The 18,724-nt window shown below is 38.6% G+C and overlaps 1 protein-coding gene across 1 annotated transcript in view; it reads left to right on the top strand.

The window, feature by feature from the left end:
* Positions 1 to 4,947: 4,947 nt before the first annotated feature.
* The window catches only part of YBX3 (Y box binding protein 3), a 23,428-nt gene continuing 9,651 nt past the window's right edge, over positions 4,948 to 18,724 (top strand). Inside the window, exons 1-6 of the mRNA XM_006888406.1 lie at positions 4,948 to 5,308; positions 9,175 to 9,238; positions 10,818 to 10,851; positions 13,957 to 14,046; positions 15,619 to 15,741; positions 18,030 to 18,236. Of these exons, the coding sequence (XP_006888468.1) occupies positions 5,062 to 5,308; positions 9,175 to 9,238; positions 10,818 to 10,851; positions 13,957 to 14,046; positions 15,619 to 15,741; positions 18,030 to 18,236 (765 nt within the window). The 5' untranslated portion in view covers positions 4,948 to 5,061. The remainder of the gene's footprint in view (positions 5,309 to 9,174; positions 9,239 to 10,817; positions 10,852 to 13,956; positions 14,047 to 15,618; positions 15,742 to 18,029; positions 18,237 to 18,724) is intronic.

Below are 18,724 nucleotides of genomic sequence, written 5' to 3'. Positions count from 1 at the left end.
CCCATCCTCCTTTTATTATCTCTCAGCCCTTTGAGTGCATAGTTTGTAGAGAGCTGTACAGCTAACCCAAAGGTAAGAACATCTCTGACACTTTGAACCCACCAGCACCTCCAAGGTAGAAAGATGGGCAATTCTCTCCCATAGGATTTACAGTCTCCAGAAAACCATGGAAGGGTTAGCTATGAGCTGGTTCTGGCTCAACAACGATAGTCACAGTGAAGGCCCCATTCCACCCTTACCTTACCTTCTTAATTAAGAAGAATAAAGGGCCATAGCATATTTTCACTTTTGTATGGCAATATTTACAAGAGTCAAAGTAGGTTATGTTTCCAAAAGTTGTTGGGATATGAAACAGTTATTTTAAATAAACTTTGTTTACATACCCTAGAGTTAGTTTATCAGTGATGTTGTTCTTGTGTTGTTACGTGTCATCAAGTCGCCTGCAACCCATAACAATCCTATGTACATCAACTCTGAACCCTGCCCTCTCCTGAGACAATCTCATCCTCTCAGACAAACCTAATTCCATTTCTCCAGTCACTAGGTCAATATTATTCACAGCTATGCAATAATGGTTCATATAAATTCTTAGGATTCCATAGGTATCATGTATCACAAAGGAAGATCAAGGCAGGCTGGCAAGTACTATTATTTGTTGAGTCAAATTTATAACTGTGTGGTCCTGGTTTGAGGTCTAGGAAGTTTTCCCAATAAATTGACTCTTGGAGAAATACTCAAGCTAAATTTTTTATTAGTTCCAAGACTTTTGCTACTCAGTATAATAGCTATAAACACACTCACCATTTGAAAAGTGCTGAGTACGTAGTGAGATGTGCTTTAAGTATGAAATCAACAATAGAGGCTGAAGAAAATAGAGAATATAGACTATATTATTAATAATTTTACATTGATATTGGTTAAATGTTAAAAATATAATAAGGATATATTGGATTAAGTGAAATGTGTTCAAATTTATTTCATCTGTGTTCAAATCTACACATGTAATTCACATTTGGGGTTCAAAGTATATTTCTGTTGAACAATGGTGGTCTAAATCACTGTCTTCTTAAATATAGGAAACACTCTTGCTTTGCACAATATTCTAACCATCTAGTATAAATGATCAATAAATGCATTTAGTGCATACTTTATTTAGGAATGCTTAATATTGCTGGAAACACTCTGTAAAAGCTTTACAGCCTTATCCCTCAACTTTTTTATTGCAAACTGATCATTTCCTTCTATGTTGTTCTAGTATTTATCAGGTTTAGATTTGTTTCATTATTTTATAGTATAAATTATGCTTATATATCAATACTTGATTACTTTAATTCTAGTCCCTTGACTAAGTAATAAGTTGAGTACTTTCTTGTCAACCCAACATTATTGTTAATCTCTTTGAAAGCTCAAATTACAGTTCAAAATCTCCTTCTTTACAAGATACTAAACAGGAAAATTCCAATGAGAGACACTTGTTCAAGAATAGACAGAAGAAGAGGAGATCATTATTTTCTCAAAGTTAGTTTCAAGGAGATAGATCAGCAGATGGAGGTACAGAGCTGTTTGCAGAAAATTTCTTGAGGAATATCTATATTATCAACTGAGATATTTTGAGTAGGGGTGGAACTGCTTTGAAATTAATGAAATTTGTGGGTTTTGGCCCTAAAAACTCCAGCAGTAGCCCTAGTAAATTTGTTATTATTTTTAGATTGGTGGTGTTGTGTACCAGAGTCTGAATCGATCCATAGCTGACCCTCTGGTGGGTATTCAGAGGCAGATTCTCCACAAAGCAGTTGGTGGTCCGGAACCCCTTCAGGATTGCAGAGCAGCTTTCTGCCACTAGGCCACAAGAGCTCCCTATTTTACACACACACACACACACACACACACACACTTAATATCATGAAATTAACAGATATATACACACACACTAGATTAAACTTTTAAAGAGGGTTTTCCCTAATTCATCTAAACTTTAAGTCTTATGAAACCTGGACCAAGGCATGAAAAACTGGGAGGTTCCCAGAGATCCTGTGATTCCAACGTGATTTTCATAACTTTAGAACAATCATCATTCTGGGGTTTTCAATAGTACTGCTCTGATTTTCTCTACTTCGACCTGGTCGAGCAGTTACAGAAGCTCTAACCCTCTCATATTTGGAACAGAGTGGCTTTTGTTTCATGACCACATTAGTCATTGCTTAAAAAAAAATTATGGCTGTTAACAATTAATGATTCTTTTTTTGGTCCACTTAATTCCAAATTTAAGAACTGGTATTTTCTTACAGTAGAAAGTATGATGATTTCGGAGGCAGGGGAAATGTAGGAGTTGGTGGTGAAGATTATCTAACATTACAACAAAACCAGCTTAGAGGCTGGAAGAGATGGGATGAAAAGGATGAATACTATTATAATGGAGCGGTTGTAATTAATGTCATATGTGTATGAATGGTTGCATGGAAAAGGCAATTTATAAATTTTAAATTCAATCAAAATAAAAAGTTAAGAAATCTTAGAGCAATTTCTACCTTCATCAATATTGGTTGATCATAATCTAAGTTTTTTTATCATAATCTAAGATTTTGATGCATGGGGTTGCTTACTATATATGTATTAATTATTATATTATTATAATTAATAGAATAATTGATAATTAATATAATTAATTCTATTAATTATTATATGTATTAATTATGCTTACTATATATGCATTAATTGGTATAGGAATTAATGTGTGAGTTAAAAGAATGGATGAATTTATCTGTATCTGAATCCAAATGGCTCTCTGGTCATGAGTACTATAATATAGATTATTCCAATTACTTTTTTAGGTGTATTTGGAAGAGTACCAAGAATTCCCAGATAGTATTTTATAATAAAAATATTGAACAGTAATGGAAGCCATTCAAGGATATATTTGTTCTGTAATAATCTTAAAATCTTCCACAGATTGGAAACCATACCTACTAGATATAAGTTACTGTATGAAAACTAATATATATACCAAAACATGCTTGATTTTTAGGTATGACTAATAAGTCCTTTCATTTCTTTTCTTACAATCAAATTATTGATAGTAAATAGCAATGAGAATCATATTGTTTTATAAGAAATCCAATTCTTAATCTTCATTAGGAAACCATGGTTACGAGTTCATTTTCATTAAGACCTGAATCTTGAAATTAGGAAGCTTTAGGGAGTTATATTGCTAATCTAAAGTCAGCTTATTTGAATCCACCACCAGCTCTCCCCTCAGCAGGAGAAAGATGGGTAATTTCCTCCTGTGCAGTGTACAACCTCTGAAAATCCTGCCTGAGGGCCAACTATGAGTGGGCTCTGATTCAGTCAATGAGAGAATAATCTTTGAAGATAAAATATAATCATTCTTAGAATTAGACTTGCAGAGGCTGTTACAGTAATTACATTATAGTGTATATTGAAGTAAAACTAAAATAAGAAGTAAATCTTTAGGAGCTTGTAGATTAAGTACATGGAAAAATAAAAGAAAAAAACCATCTCTGTATTTTGCTAAATTTTTGTAATAATTTTTTTAATTTGGATTTTTTTTCCCCATGGCATAAGAAAGTAAGACTGCCAAGGAGTGTCATCATAACTCATAATATGTAGATTAGGTAGTTTTGGAGAGTTTGGTAATTTTTAAAATTTATTTTAGCTCTGTGCTAGGCAGGGTACGAAGTAGTGGGGCTACAAAGATGACCTGGATTAGTTTGCTACCCTCTTGAAAGTGGGAAGGTAACCAGGTGAACAGGTAGAGTTCAGGAAGGAAAAAAATAAATAAATAAATGCTTTAGAAGGAACAGAGAACATGGCACAAATAAAGAACCAATAATTCCGTGTATTTTCTAGACCAGACTCTGGAGTTATGTATGCTAATCTCATCTACTCCTCACTGCATCTCCTAAAGGTGAAAATACATTAATACTGAATTTTTTAACTCCCATAATACAAAGCAGAACCAACACTAAATTGGTCTTGCTCCTAGAAGCAGAGTAACACCGCCTAGCAGTCTAATGAATTCAGGTTGTCCCTGTATACAAGTCACAATCCCTCTGGACATGTGTTTAGCACAGTCCAGACTATTCTCTACAGGCGACGTGGGCTCTTTAAAATGAGGAAAATGTTAAGTGTTCTGTTTCTCTATATTTTTCATCCCTGAGGCTAAGAGGGCTCAGTTGCTCAAATTTTCACACAGAGTCAGCTGGGGAAGGTAAGATGTAGATTGACGGATTTCCTAAACTAATAATAAATCTTGGCTGCTCCTCACACGCTCATGTAAAATTGGTGTAACCTCTGACATTTGCATTCATTCTTTAAAGTCTGGGCTCTCATTTTCTCACCTGTGGCTTATAGATTCAATTATCTGTAAATTATCTCTCGGGCACCAATTAAAAATTTAAAGTTGCATTTCACTTCTTCATTGCTATCTCACAAAATTCGTAGTGCTTGATAACTGTTGAATGAATAACTATGCAGGACTTAAATATTAGAGTGAAGCGCCACGTAATTCGGAAGTCCCTTTGTACCTTTCCAGAGTCAGTGTCAGGTGTCAAGAGGTCCTGAGAGATGCCCCGCTCCTGCAAAGGGACAGCAGTACGTGTTTCTCTGAATTGCAACAGTTTGCAATCTCAGACTTTTGCTCTCCAACTCGGCCTCTGCGCTCCCATCGCGGGTGGGTTGGCGAGGTGGAAAGGGCACCGGGCGCCTTTAAATGCTAATGAGAGTCGGTGCCCAACTCGGGAGCCAAGTTTCCCCACCCTCTTCCCTCGCCCGCCCTTCCCTCCCAGGCCGGTGAGCCGCCTAGAAAAACTTGTGCGGGGCCATTTTTGGGGCAGTAAGATCGAGCGAGGAGCCCGAGAGCCAGGGCGCAGCCCCAGAGCTCGAGCCGCCTCCGCCGAGAGACCCCACCTCGGCCGCCGCCGCCTGCGCTGCGAGATCCCCACCGGCCTCCCGGAGAACGAGCCCCGGTCGCCGCGACCACCAGCCGCGCTAACCGCCGACCAACCGCCACCGAGGTGCCCGAGTGAGAGCAGAGGAGGCGGCATGAGCGAGGCGGGCGAGGCCACCACCACCCTGCCGCAGGCTCCGGCGGAGGCGGCCGCCGCGGCCCCCTTGGACGCTGCGCCCAAGAGCCCGGGGGGCAGCGGCGCGCCCCAGGCCGCAACCCCAGCGCCCACCGCCCTTGTCGCAGGAAACCCCGGTGGGGACGCGACCCCTGCAGCCACGGACACCTCGCCACCCGCCCCTGCAGCCACCGCCGGCAGCGAAGACGCGGAGAAAAAAGTTCTCGGTGAGTCACACGCGGGAGGGGCAAGGGCGGGCGGCGCGGAGCACATGTGCGCCACTGCCGCTGCCTTTTCTCCCCCTTGTGGGCCAGGCTGAGAAGCTGGGGGCCCCGTGGACCTCTGGTCCCCCTGCGCCCTTGGCTGCAGCCCACCTTTTCTATTGGCGCGCCCAGCTTAGCGCCGCGCCCCTTACTCCTCCGCGCCCTGTGCGCGACCCGTCTGGTCCTGGGCCAGTTAAGTTCTGGCTTCACTTCTGTCGTCCGGGAAGGCACTGTCGCTGTGGTGGGGCCCGTCCCGGTCCGAAAAGAATGGGAGCTGCGGTGTGGGACTAGGGATGCTGTGAATCTAGGGAAAGACACACACGTGGGCTAGGGTTTAGGGGAGTCTTTGCTAGGGGGCTTTTGGAGAAGGAAAGGATTTCCCCTGGGGAGGAGTGAGGCTTTAGAAGGAGACCGGGCTGGGGTGCTTGGCGAAGCTTTTTGCTGGGAAGGCTCAGGTGTCAGTCCCTGACGTCCTTCCCACATGGGCATGGGAAAGACGCCATGCTCTTGTCGGCCACATGCCGACAAAGAGATGTTGCAATCCTCTTCGGGAAATTTGCGTCTTGGTCCCACGTTCTCCGCACCTGATCTGTGCACCCCTGTGTTTGAGGGCTGTGAAGTGTCCACCAGTCACTACTCGTTTTCCCCTTCCTGGACTGTGGGAACGCACGTGGTGCAGCAGCTGAAAAAATTTCCTCCGAAATGTGGGCTAGACGTTGAAAATATCGTTACCGTGGCATTTGGTAAGGGAAACAGAAAGATGAGACGGTCAGGTTTAGGGCAGAGGATTAGAAAGGGCTTCTGTGGTGCTTGTTCTTGCCACGTATTTTGGTAGTCTCTCAAGTGTGTGAGGCCTTAAACGGGCTTGCTGAGCGTGTGGGTGGTGAATCAATTAGTTAAAGGGTGTGTGCTTATACCATTTACTCTGAAACAGGAAAGTTTAACAGGTGGGTGTAGGATGCTTTAGAGACTGTTTCAGTATTTTGGGTGGAGCATGTTTGCTAGCTATCACTAGCCCTGCCTAAATAGTAAGAAAATTGAGGGAATAACATGAAGAAAGTATTAACACATTTTAGTTTCCAGAGACCTCTATTTTCAGTGCGTTTAGTTACTGGCCAAATAGCATACTAAATATAACTTTGTGTCGACTAAGAAACAAAATAGTCCTTTTAGTGCTACACTAAAGTTGCCTAAATCTACACAGTATTGTACTGTGGCTTTGTTTCCAACAAGTGATTCTGAAAGATGCTCCAAAATAACCTTGAGTTGTTCAAAGTAGAGCTAAGATACAGTTCTAATGATTGACTTCATTTTTAATGAAGGAGCTTTTGCAGTTCCCACCTGTACCCTTATGAGATAGGGAAAACAGCTTTACATTTACAGATAAAGGAAACAGATAAAGTTTATTTTCTCAATCACCAACTGCTATTAAACTACTTCCAGTGCTATAGCCCTTCCAGGTCTCTAGTTTTCTACTGTAACTCCAGTTCTGGATGTGGACAGCTTTCTACTTGACACTTGAACATTGTTTGCTTCCATTCTGCCATCTCCTTCCTTTTGTCAAGCTAATACTTGCATCCTTAAGAGGTGCTAGCCACAGGCCTGATGGAAATGGAAGTCTGTTATTGGCTTCATCTATTCTAATACTCACAGATGGGTCTTACCTTCCATTCTAGCACATATCAAAAAGGAAAACACCATCAAAACCCATTTATTGCCTTAACAGTTGGTTCTAACTAATGGCCACTCTCCATCAGCTGTCTGGGGCTATAAATCTTACCAGGAGCAAATAGCCTTCTCTTTCTACCCAAGGGTCATTGGTAGGTGACAGACCTTTAGGCTAGTAGCCCAACACAATAATGTACTAAACCAAGGCTCTGTATTTCACACTACACTTAAGTCAGAGAATATTGTTAACATGAATGAAACAAAAGTTGGCATCAAATGAACATTAACCTCGGTTTTCATAGCATCAGTTCCAAGTCCTGGTGAACCCTATGTTTATAAAGAGCTTCAAAAAGTTTTCAGTGGCAGATTTTTTTGACGTTGATAGTTCTGAAGTTCCTGAGTACAAGTCACACACCTCCACCTTACAGATATCAACCAGCTGCCATTGATACCATTAACGACTCTTAATGAGGCTTTAAAGAAACAATAAGTGTTATTAATATGAGGCACTGAAAAATATTTATGAAATTAAGACTGGAAAATAAGAACATTTTCAACCTAGACTTAAGTTAGACTTGAAAATCAACTCTCATTCTCCCTATTACCATTATTTAGTGCTTTCTGGTTAAAATTATCCCTTAGATAACTATAATCTTAGCCATTCCTATCTCCGTATTTATTTTCTATGCTTAGTATTTGTACAAATGAAGTGAGACACTAAATCACTTGAGATAATGTGTGACTTAAAGTTAAAAGGCATTTAATATCTCAAAAACTTTTTTTCTGTGCTTTTGAGTCTGAAGTATCATCTCCCTCCCACCAACCCACCCCCTTGTCCTACTGCTCTAATTTAGAATGACCTCAAATTAAAGATTCTAATGGTATATGATCTTCCATAATTGGAACTAGAGCTGGAGAGTGCTTAGGCAATATGCAATGAATGGCTTTGCTTAGAGACATTGTTTTGTTTTACAAAGAGCTAAAATACTTCCCTAAGCATTAGCAGTCTAGCAGAACTCAGAACTAACCCTGGCTACATTGAGCAAGTTCTAATTACAATCTTAGCTCTAGATTTAAAAAGCAAAACGTTAATATTTAGGTACTTATGCTTGAAAATTATAAACTGTATGTCAAAGGCAGGCAGCTTGGCTTATTTTTTTCATCTTTTATTAAGTTTCTTGTGGCTTTTTTTAAAAAAGGTACATAGTAATGTTTCCTCTTTTATAGTCTTCATAATTTGCTTTATGCATTTCTTGAAATTTAGATTCAAATATTTCCTGGAGATACTTGTCAGCATCCACATTTTATTCAGAGGACCATTGTAGCTGAGATGGTTGGAAAAAAGTATGAGTCTACAAAGGACAAAAAATGTTCATACTATTTCTTTTGGGTTCTTTGTCTAAAAAGTTTTGTTTCAATCTGGTTCTTAAAAATTGGTCCTGTTGATGACAGGACTCAGGGACAATAAGAGGGAGATTGTCTAGAAAATGCTGAATTTGATTCCCACCAAATGTTGAGAGTAGGATACACAATGAAACAGAAGCTCACATCTATCACTGTGGTTTGAAAAGGCCTGTTACATCATGTCTCAGGTGGTAAGTACAGAACTGGATTGAGACAGCATCAGTTCTATTATTACCCTTGACTTCTCTGCTGGGCTCCCCATTTGACAACTAGACAGGTTACTTTATCCCTTTGTAGATTGGCTATTACCAAGGAGCTGCTGTATAAAGTGCCTAACACTTCAAAGTGCATGATGATGTATCTTTACTATTTACCTCCTCCATTCACCTATATTCTCTCTTCTAGTGCTCTGTGTTTTAGTAACTAAGTTTTTCTATGTTAAGGCTTGAAACATTAAAGATATTTTTTCCTTCCTTTCCATTTTAATTACTGTGGAATTATATACATTTATGACTGTTCATTTTTTTATGAACTCTCTAGAAATTTTAACAGGGAAGAGTTAGGTCTTTTCCTGCAAAGTATTAACTTATATTTTAAATTGTTCTCATTCCCCCACCCCTAATACAATTTTGGAATTATGCTTTTAATGGTTTCTTCAGGTGTGTTTGGGCTTTGAATAATGTTATCAAGACCTTAGTGATATGAGACTTATCTCTTTGTAGGTCAGAGACTAATTTATCTGCTTAATCCTATTTCAGCCACCAAAGTCCTTGGCACTGTCAAATGGTTCAACGTCAGAAATGGATATGGATTTATAAATCGGTATGTGTATCTTGACATGTTTTAAAATATGTACCTAAGTAGTAGGGTCATCAGTTAATAAGGCTTTTGCCACACTTTAATAAACTGCTTGTATAAGTCTTAAAATTTTTTAAGCACTTTAAATGTGCTTATTTATAAATAAGATGGTAGTCATTAGGCATTCTTTCTTAAAATAACCTTTCTGGAGTAGGAATAAGTAACATCATGAAATCTAGTTGTTGCATGGGGGGTAAAGGAGATAAAATTCAGAATGGAGAGGGCCTTAGTATAATTGAGATTCTATCCATAATTTCACAGATGGAGAAATGGAATCTTAGACTGGTTAAGCAACTTTGCTAAGGTCGCACAACTAATGAGTAATTGCACTGGATCTGTAACCCAGGTCACATCCACAGATCTACACATCTCCTGTGTAGAAATAGTGGTTTTTTCTTGAAAAGCCATAGTAATATTTAATCCTATAGAAATGAGAATACAACAGCACATTGCTGGGAGCACTATGAATGCTTTTAGATGACATCACCATTTTCTTTGTTGTTTTTGTTTTCTTACTTAAAAAAATCCTCTAGTGTATTCCTTGTCTGTTTGGGTGTTGGGGGTAGGGGCAAAAGGAGGTTGTTTTTGTTTGGGTGTTGGGGGTAGGGGCAAAAGGAGGTTGTTTTAAGTTTCAGTGTAAGGAGAGCTTAGTTCACAGCTGTGCCCTGTCCTTTTAACTGTCTTGCTTTGCTTTTGCTAGGAGGAAAGTCCAGGGCTCTGATTACATGCCACATGATTTAGAAAGGAGAAAAAGGAAGGAGGTGTTTCTGTATGTTGAATTCAAGCACTGTGTTAATAGAGGAAGGGAATGATGGCCACAGTGCAGGGTTACAAGTGGTTAACAAGGCATAGACATTACATATGACCCAGTTATACCACTGCTTAGAATATACCCAGAGAGAAGGAGAACTGAGGCACAAACGGAGACTTATACAGCAATGTTCATTGCAGCTTTATTCACCATCACAAGAACATGAAAACGGCCCAAATGTCCAACCACAATCAAATGGCTTGACACACTATGGTACATTCACTCAATGGAATACTACACAACACAGAAGCAATGATTTTGTAAATCACTACTTGTATTATACTGAGTAAACTAACTTGGTCCCATAAGGATAAATTCTGTGTAAAACCGTTATTAAAGAATGAGTATCAGGTTCCAAGGTGGGGAGCAGAGAGCTTAAGGGGTGAGGATGGGCGAGGGGTGGAGGATGGTTCATCAGAGACTCGCACAATTTGTTGGGGGGGGCAGTGTGTGAGGGAAATGGGAAGGCTCTGGTGTGAAAAACAATGTGTAAGAACTTTATAAATAAACCGGTATTAAAAAACAAAAGATGTGTAAAATACAGTGAACATGTATGAAACAAGGTATATGTATGCAAACTATAAAAATATGTTTTAGAAAAGGAACAAAGTTTTCTACAAGGATAGATTAGATTTTGTGTTGAATTTAAAGAATAGAGACAAATTTATTTGACTTGAGGTTGTGAAATCTCATAGAAAATTTCTCATTTTGATGCTTTCCCTTTTTCAACAGAAATGACACCAAAGAAGATGTATTTGTGCATCAGGTAAGAGGAATAATCACTGTTATTTTTGTCATGTGGAAAAAAAACCCTTCCTTTGTCCTTTTACCAGAATGAAGGCCTGTAAATGATCACCCCGCTCTAAACTCTTTTTGGTGTGTGTGATTTTTATTTTGGGAACATAGCTCAATTCCACGTTTTAGGGTTGGCATCTCTCCCATCACACTAACTGCTTTCAAATGAAGTTTATTTTTGCAGTCAGTGAAGTAATACATAGAGTACATTCTAATATTTAAAGCCTTTAACAGAAGCTTTCTGTGTCCACCTTAGCATCCAGTTCTTTTGACTTTGTGGTCCATCCTTAGTGTTTGGCTGGAAACTCTGTGGTTTTTGCCTGGGTGGTTATTGGTCATTGTTATTTTTGTTAGCTGCCTTTGAGTCAGCCTTTAGCTCATGACAGCAGGCCCTGCACCATCTCCATGGTCATTTGGAGACAGGACCATGTCATCCATAGAGTTCTCCTTGATTGATTTTTATTTTTAGGGGTAGAGTGGGTGGGTGTTTGCTTTTATTCTAATTCATCTTAGTCCAGAAATTCCATGTTCAGTATTGTAACATTTAGAAGCTTGCACTGGCCGACAGGTAATGCTTGTACATGCGGTGCATAAGCTAGAAATGAGACTTGAATCTTACAAAGAAGGTAAGAATTTTACCACTGAACTTTCATCACCCTTGAATGTTGGCTAAATCTTCTCTATTACAAGCTTTATGATAAGCTCATGGTTAAGGAGTACATACCCAAGATACGCAAAAGTGCAAATTTGGAAGATAATCCTCCTGTTAAAATGAGGCAGCCTTAGTATAGATCTTGTACAGAAGACTCCATTCCCTTAGATCTGAAGGAAATAAAGGATGAATGAGATATGGAAACTATAGGTTTCTCTGCTTTAGTTACCTTATTCTTTGTTTACATTGTTTAATTAGCCTAGGCTGATGTTTATTCTGTTACATATCCTGGGCTGGGTTAAGGAGATATGGTGACTATATGTGAATATGTGAAGGGTGACCTTTCACACACACCAGTTCCTGTGTAGAAGAAACACAGGGCAATCTTAAAGTTTTATAGTCTAGGAAACCATATGGGGCATTTGTATTCTGTGCTGTAGGAGAGTCAACTACGACTCACAGCAACTCTTATGAACAGATCTGAATCTTGCCCTATCGTGCACCATCTTTCTCTGCATTGCTCAAGGACATTGTTACGTTCACTGTCAATTTTTAGAGTCTTCCTAAAAGAGAATCGACTCTGTGGAAACCCAGTTTTATCCTTTGTATTTAGTAAATATCCTTTCTATTTTATATTTGTCAAATGATCTGAAATGTGTGTGGTGTTCTCAGCATGTCACAATGGAAGACAGTGCTTTCATTGACACGGCCCCATCAAGCATCTGGTTCCCTAATGTTTTTGTGTCCTGTTTTCTATGTGTCTTGAGATGGTGACATCTAAGCTTGGATTCTGTCATATAGTTTCCATTGTTTACATTTCTGCTTGACTGGGCATATTTCAGTTGTACTGAATTTGAATAGTTTCTTTTCTCCAGATAGTGGCATTTAAAAAGTCATAGCATATTGAAAAAAGTGTTGGTTCTGATACTTAGAGGTAAAGAAAATATTTTTTGAGGGATATCTCTGATTTGGAGACTGCTAGAGTAAAGGACCTCCAGAGTGTCTGTTCTGGTGGCCACCTCTGTTAGTTGTGAGTATGACCTGATTCCAGCCCCATGAAGTTGTATGGTGAGTCATTCCAGTGTGTTGAGGCCTGCCCAGTTGAACAGGAAACAGAAGGAGCTGGCAGGGAGGGGCTGTTTTTGGAATGGCTGAATGTTGGTGCTGCGTGCGCACATATCCTGTCCTGAACTGCCTTTTTTCATCTGTGGGTGAGGTCTCTACCCTATTGGTTCATTTTTTTTCCCCACTCTCTCCCTCCTACTCAGAGAAGGGGAAGGGCTAGATTACACATGCTTAATCGCCTTATAAAATAAGGTTGACCTAGTTCCTCATAAACTGAGATCCCCTTTAACTATTTAGAGATAGCAGTCAAAGAAATGAAAATTTATTGCAGAAATTATTCTCTTGCTGGCATTGATGGGAAGGGATATTAAAAAAAGTATCATTAGTAGATATTTATAGGGTTGTGTTTTTTTTTCCAGATTAACTGTCATTTTTAACCTTTAAATGTATTACTGAGAAACATGATGAGTTAACATAAATTGCATTGTGAAAAAAATACTTTATAAATTTTATACATAGTACAGTGATGAATTTCTCCCTGACACAGTAGTTCCTAGGAAGCCCTGGTGATGCTGTGGGTAACCATTTGTCTAACTGAAATGTTGATGTTTCAAACCTGCTCGTTGCCTCTAGGGGAAAAGACTTGGTGTGAACTGTTACAGTGTGCTTCTGTAAGGACCGTAAAGTCTTAGCAGCTCTGGGGTATCACTGCTCTGTCTTATAGGACCTCTATGAGTCAGAATCACCTTGAGGGTACACAGAAGTGACAATGGTGATAAATTTTGAAGCATTGGATAAATCATTTAACTGTCCACTTCATGTTTTATCATTAAAAAAAAAAAATGAGAGGCAAAGGAAAAATTATCAGTGTTATGATTCCTGAAGTTATTTTGTATACTCGTAACAAGTAGTTATACCATTGACATTCTTATGTTTTCATCACATTCCCCATACACATCACCTAATATCTTGTGTGGTTAGCCGTTTCTCTACAGAAGCCTCTGTGCCTAACATGTTTGTGTGCGATGTCACCCCACCCCTGCCTATGAATCTGCCTTCTGAATCTCAAGCTTAATGGTTTGAAGTAGCATATATGTTCAGTATCTTGATTAGGTAATCAGTTATAAAGAACTGTAATTACATACTTTGTATATTCTACCTACCAAGGTGAATTTTAAGGAATAGTATGAATCAAGAAAGTAATGTGAAATAAAGGGTTTGGTTTTGTTACTTGAGGTTCATATTTATCAATAAAAGGCTTAAAAGCTTCTTCAAGTCACTTAGTAAACTTAAACAGTAAAATGTGTGGCTGTTAGTTAGTAACATACTTCACTTAAAATTTTCTTTACTCCTTGACAGACAGCCATCAAGAAGAACAATCCACGGAAATACCTGCGCAGTGTAGGAGATGGAGAAACTGTAGAGTTTGATGTTGTTGAAGGAGAGAAGGTGAGAGTGAAGCATGGTTTCTCAGCCCCTTATAAATTATTAAAAATTATTTTGGATTTTTATCTAAGAGTGGTTTTTTTCCCTGCAAAAATATTTTAGGTTCTTGGATGTCATAAAAATACTCTTCTGACATTTTCATGTCACTTAAAAATTAAACTTAAGTGAGAAGAAAATCTGTAACTTCAAAAATTTTAAAACATATGTTGTGTTACCAAATATATATTCTAATATAGCGGGAAACATTATTAAAAATGGATTTCGGGCAAAAGATCTGTTAATACGTTTTGGTTTTCCCCAGTTCTGGTTAAAATTGTCAGTATGTACAAATCCTATATAGTTAAAAAAAAACCAACAAAAAAACACCAACCAAAAACTGAGTCTTTTTAAATGTAAGAGTTATATTTTTTTCATTTGCTTAGATTTGGGGAAGCCTAATGCATAGTGATAGACTACATAATAATCCTCCCCTCATCAATTCCACCCAGATATCTTATCAGATGGATCATCTGAAGCCTGCCTATGGAAATATGGTTGTGCTATTGTGTTTAATCTTAAAACATGAGTATTCTTTAGGAGGCCCTAGCTTGCATTTGCTATTTGTATACATAGAATACCCTCTCACTCACATTCTACCATATTGCATATATTCTTTTTTTTTTCATATTGCATATATTCTTAAACTGTTCTTATTTAAGAAAGACATTTACTTTATTTGTTTGAATGGCACCTTTTACCATTGTGGTCCTATGTATGTCTCAAGAATCTGAGTTCTAAATCACCCTAAAAGAAATGGCTTGCTTGTTGTGATTTTTCTGATGCCCCACCTCAATCTGACACTTTTATTTTACCTGATTTTTATCTCTGAGTGTGTTTGGAACTTGAAGTTTTACAAATTGACTTAAAATAGAAATTGCCCTCTTGAATCTTACCTTATTTTAAAAAATGTATTCTGAAACAGTATCTATTTGTCCATGTAAGAATTAGAACTATATATCTGTTGCAAGACCTTAGTTGCCATGAGTCACTTTTGACTCCTACCAACTTTTAGGAAGGACTAAAAAGTAACTAGATGTACTAGAAACCCTTTGTGTTACTAAAGCAAACACTTAATTTTCATGTTGCTGCCAAGATGAGAAAAGTTTGGCTCTCAGTACTGTGCAAAACTACAGGGACCTGTGAGTAATGACTTTCTTGGTACCTCTTTGATATAGGTTTCAACTTTTTCTGAGAAGACACAGATTTAATTAAGATACATGTTCTCCCTGGCTCAGCAATGTTTCTGCTTTTACAGTTACATTCTCTAGATTATACTCTTTACAGAGTTACATACAACTCTTAAATTTATCTAATCACACAAGAAGGCAAAGCTTGAGCTGAATAAACAAACTGGAAGCTGAGTACATTTAAATTAGAATTTTAAGCACTTTGCTTTTAAACTCTGTGTGCTTTGGAGGTCATGGCAAGAGTTCTTTTGTATGTCCTCCTTGTCTTACACTCAGTTTAATAAGACTTCTGATTTGTTATTTTCTTTTTAAATTTTTTTTTTTTTAATTCTTGGTTGTTCTTTCTCAGGGTGCAGAAGCAGCCAATGTGACTGGTCCAGATGGAGTTCCTGTAGAAGGGAGCCGGTATGCTGCTGACCGCCGCCGTTACAGACGGGGCTACTATGGCAGACGCCGCGGACCTCCTCGCAATGTATGTTGTCACAGTGATTGACAGTTTTCTGCTTCCAGAATTAAACTCACTTGAAGCTGATAAAAATTTTACTATTTAAGGGGAAATTTTCAGTGCTCTGAGTTTATACATAGCCACTGGTCTTTCTACTTTGGAACTTTGCCTTTCAAAAGTTTTATCACTCAAAATGTGTATGGCTACAAGTAAGACATTTAATTACTTGTAACAAGAAGGTTTAATGAAGATCAGCTGTGCCAGGGTAGTCAAAAAGACTCTTTGCCTGGCACTTTTATCTGGCCGGAATCTAGTCATGTGGTAGTCACTGGCAGAGGCGAATGGAATTTCTGTGATTGGCTGAAACTTATCATTCATCCCCTGGGGCTGGCACCATTGACCTCTATGAAAACCAGTGTTTCTTTGAAAAGGAAGAAAATGGAATCACTCTTGGGGAGGCGGTAGTCAGAGCTGACCATTAAAGTATTAAATAATTCATCTTGATTAAACAGCTATTTTACTTAACATGAATTAGCACCCTTGCTCTTTGGAAGGAAAGAAGCAGTACATCTCTGGAATTACTTGTTCTGAATCTAGGTGAAAAGATCTGTAAATAAGACTCACTGGTTTGTCCGTGTTGTTGTGTATCATTAAGTTGAAACCAACCCATAGCTGACCCTCCAGAGTGTTTTCAGAGCCAGTTAATTGAACAAGAGAAGATGGCCTGGCTTTCTCCTGCAGAGCAGCTGGTGGATTCAAATCACATGACTTAAGGATTACAGCACAGCTTCTTACAAGTAGGCCACCAGGCCACCAGAGCTCGCTGGGTTGTCCCATGGTACCCAAAATGATAACAAATCCCTCTCAGATTTGAATCACATATTGCTATTTGTGGAATTAGTGTCTGGTGTCATTGGTATTGGAGAATAAGACAATACTTGGTGATCACAGATTTGAAAAATATCTCACTAGAAAAAATATGTGCACATTGACTTGGCTATATATTTTGATAGTCATGTTTTTCTGCTAATTTTTCTTTATTTTGTTACCTTTATACCTTGGCCCACATTGCTTTTTAATAGATTCTTCAAGCTAATTCGCTTGCCCTGCTTCCATCATTTTCTTACCCTAGTTTTGCCTGAGCCATTTTGATTCCAGAAAAGAATCTTGGTGGCACAGTGTTTCAGCACTCAACTGCTAATCAAGAGATGTGCAGTTTGAACCCACCAACCATTCTATAGGGGAAAAGACTTGGCAATCTACTACTACAAAGATTTCAGCTTATAAAACCTCATGGAGCAGTTCTACTCTGTCCAGTAGGATTGTTATGAGTTGGAATTGACACAGTAACAACAATTTTGGCTTTTGGGTTTTGTTTTTTTTTTACTATAAGTTATTGAGGGTAGAAGTAGGCATGAACAACCATATTGTAGCATTAACTATTTCAAGTTCATTAGGTTGACAGCACACTGGCTGTGGTGTGTTTTGTTTTGCTTTTTTTTTGGATTCTAGGTTAAGGCAGAAGTGAAAAATGGGGAAAAACTTTAGTGAAAATTTTCCCTTTAAAGTCTCCTTTTCCCCTCTTAAAGACCTGGAAATTCTAAAGTTAGATTTGTAAAAGTTAGAAATAAACCTGCCATTAACCAGAAATTACATTTAAAATAATCTTTTAAGTCTTTGTGGTTTGTCTTTAAAGAGCATGTAATGTACTCAAAGGGATGGTAGTATATTATTATTGGTACTTACTATTTTCTAAAACTCATAGAAAAGCTTAAGGAAAAAATTTATACACTGAATATTTTAGTGAATGTTACTTATACAAAATGTCTTTACTTAATTGAGGGCCATAACTCAATAATAGAGGGTATATTGAAGAGTGAAATGATTTGACTATATAAACATGCTGCAATTTGTTTTGTCCTCAATGAGTGGTAAATATTAGTAGACACACTTGACAGAGCTGAATATTCTAAACCCTGTACATGTACTTGGGTAGTTAATAAGCTGTTATTGTTACCAGTTCGAATAGATGAGTACTAAATTTATAATAGATGGGATTGCTCTTGCTTTTCTGCTTCTTGGTATTTTGTCTGCATAGATCTGTTGACTTTGATCTTAATGTAGTTTATCCCAGGTAATCAGTCCCATGATCATCTGGGTTAAATGCATTTTGGTTAATAAAGAGGATTATTCCTTTTGGGAAAGGTTTTTTGGTGGGGTCCCCCCCCCCTTTGGTGATAGTCATCTTAATTGGTATTCTTTGGTTCTTCTCTTGCTGAAACTTCTTCTGAATCTCTGTTTCTTTGCTTCGCTAGTACGCTGGGGAGGAGGAGGAGGAAGGGAGCGGCAGCAGTGAAGGATTTGACCCCCCTGCCACTGACGGGCAGTTCTTTGGGGCCCGAAGTCAGCTGCGCCGTCCCCAGTATCGCCCTCAGTACCGGCAGCGGCGGTTCCCGCCTTACCACGTGGGACAGACCTTTGACCGTCGCTCTCGGGTCTTTCCCCAGCCCAACAGAATGCAGGTAAAATTGCACCTGAGACTTCTCTTCAGCAGTCCTCACCCCTCGTCCTTCCTCTGCCTCCTCTTCCTCCTCCTCCTCCACCACCAGCTGCTGGAAATAAAGCCTTGCTTGTGGCTTCCCGAGGCTGCAAAGTTGAGGCAAGGCTTTTAGTCTCCTTTTTTCAGAGAAATCAAATCATTCCACTAACATATTTCTAAACGATCTAACCACATGAGTCAGGCCAACAGGAGTGGTCAGTTAGACTAACATCCTAGTTTGTGAAAGAATGGAAATTATAAAGTGAGGAGATAAAATTTTGTTAGACTCTGAAGTCAGATATGCCTGGATTTGAATCCTGTTTCTGCCGCTTATTTCTGTGAGATCTTGGGAAAACCAAACTTTAGTATTTGTCCATACATTAAATGGTTATAACAGTATCTGCACCATAGTATGTATATGTATATGTATGTATGTGTGTGTGTGTATATATATATATATATATATATATA

Source organism: Elephantulus edwardii, unplaced genomic scaffold (assembly GCF_000299155.1).
Source record: "Elephantulus edwardii isolate Elephantulus edwardi_28Jun2011 unplaced genomic scaffold, EleEdw1.0 scaffold00067, whole genome shotgun sequence".
NCBI classification, from domain to species: Eukaryota; Metazoa; Chordata; class Mammalia; order Macroscelidea; family Macroscelididae; genus Elephantulus; species Elephantulus edwardii.
The sequence above is the reverse complement of the archived record's forward strand: the minus strand, read 5'-3'. Positions and strand labels throughout refer to the sequence as shown.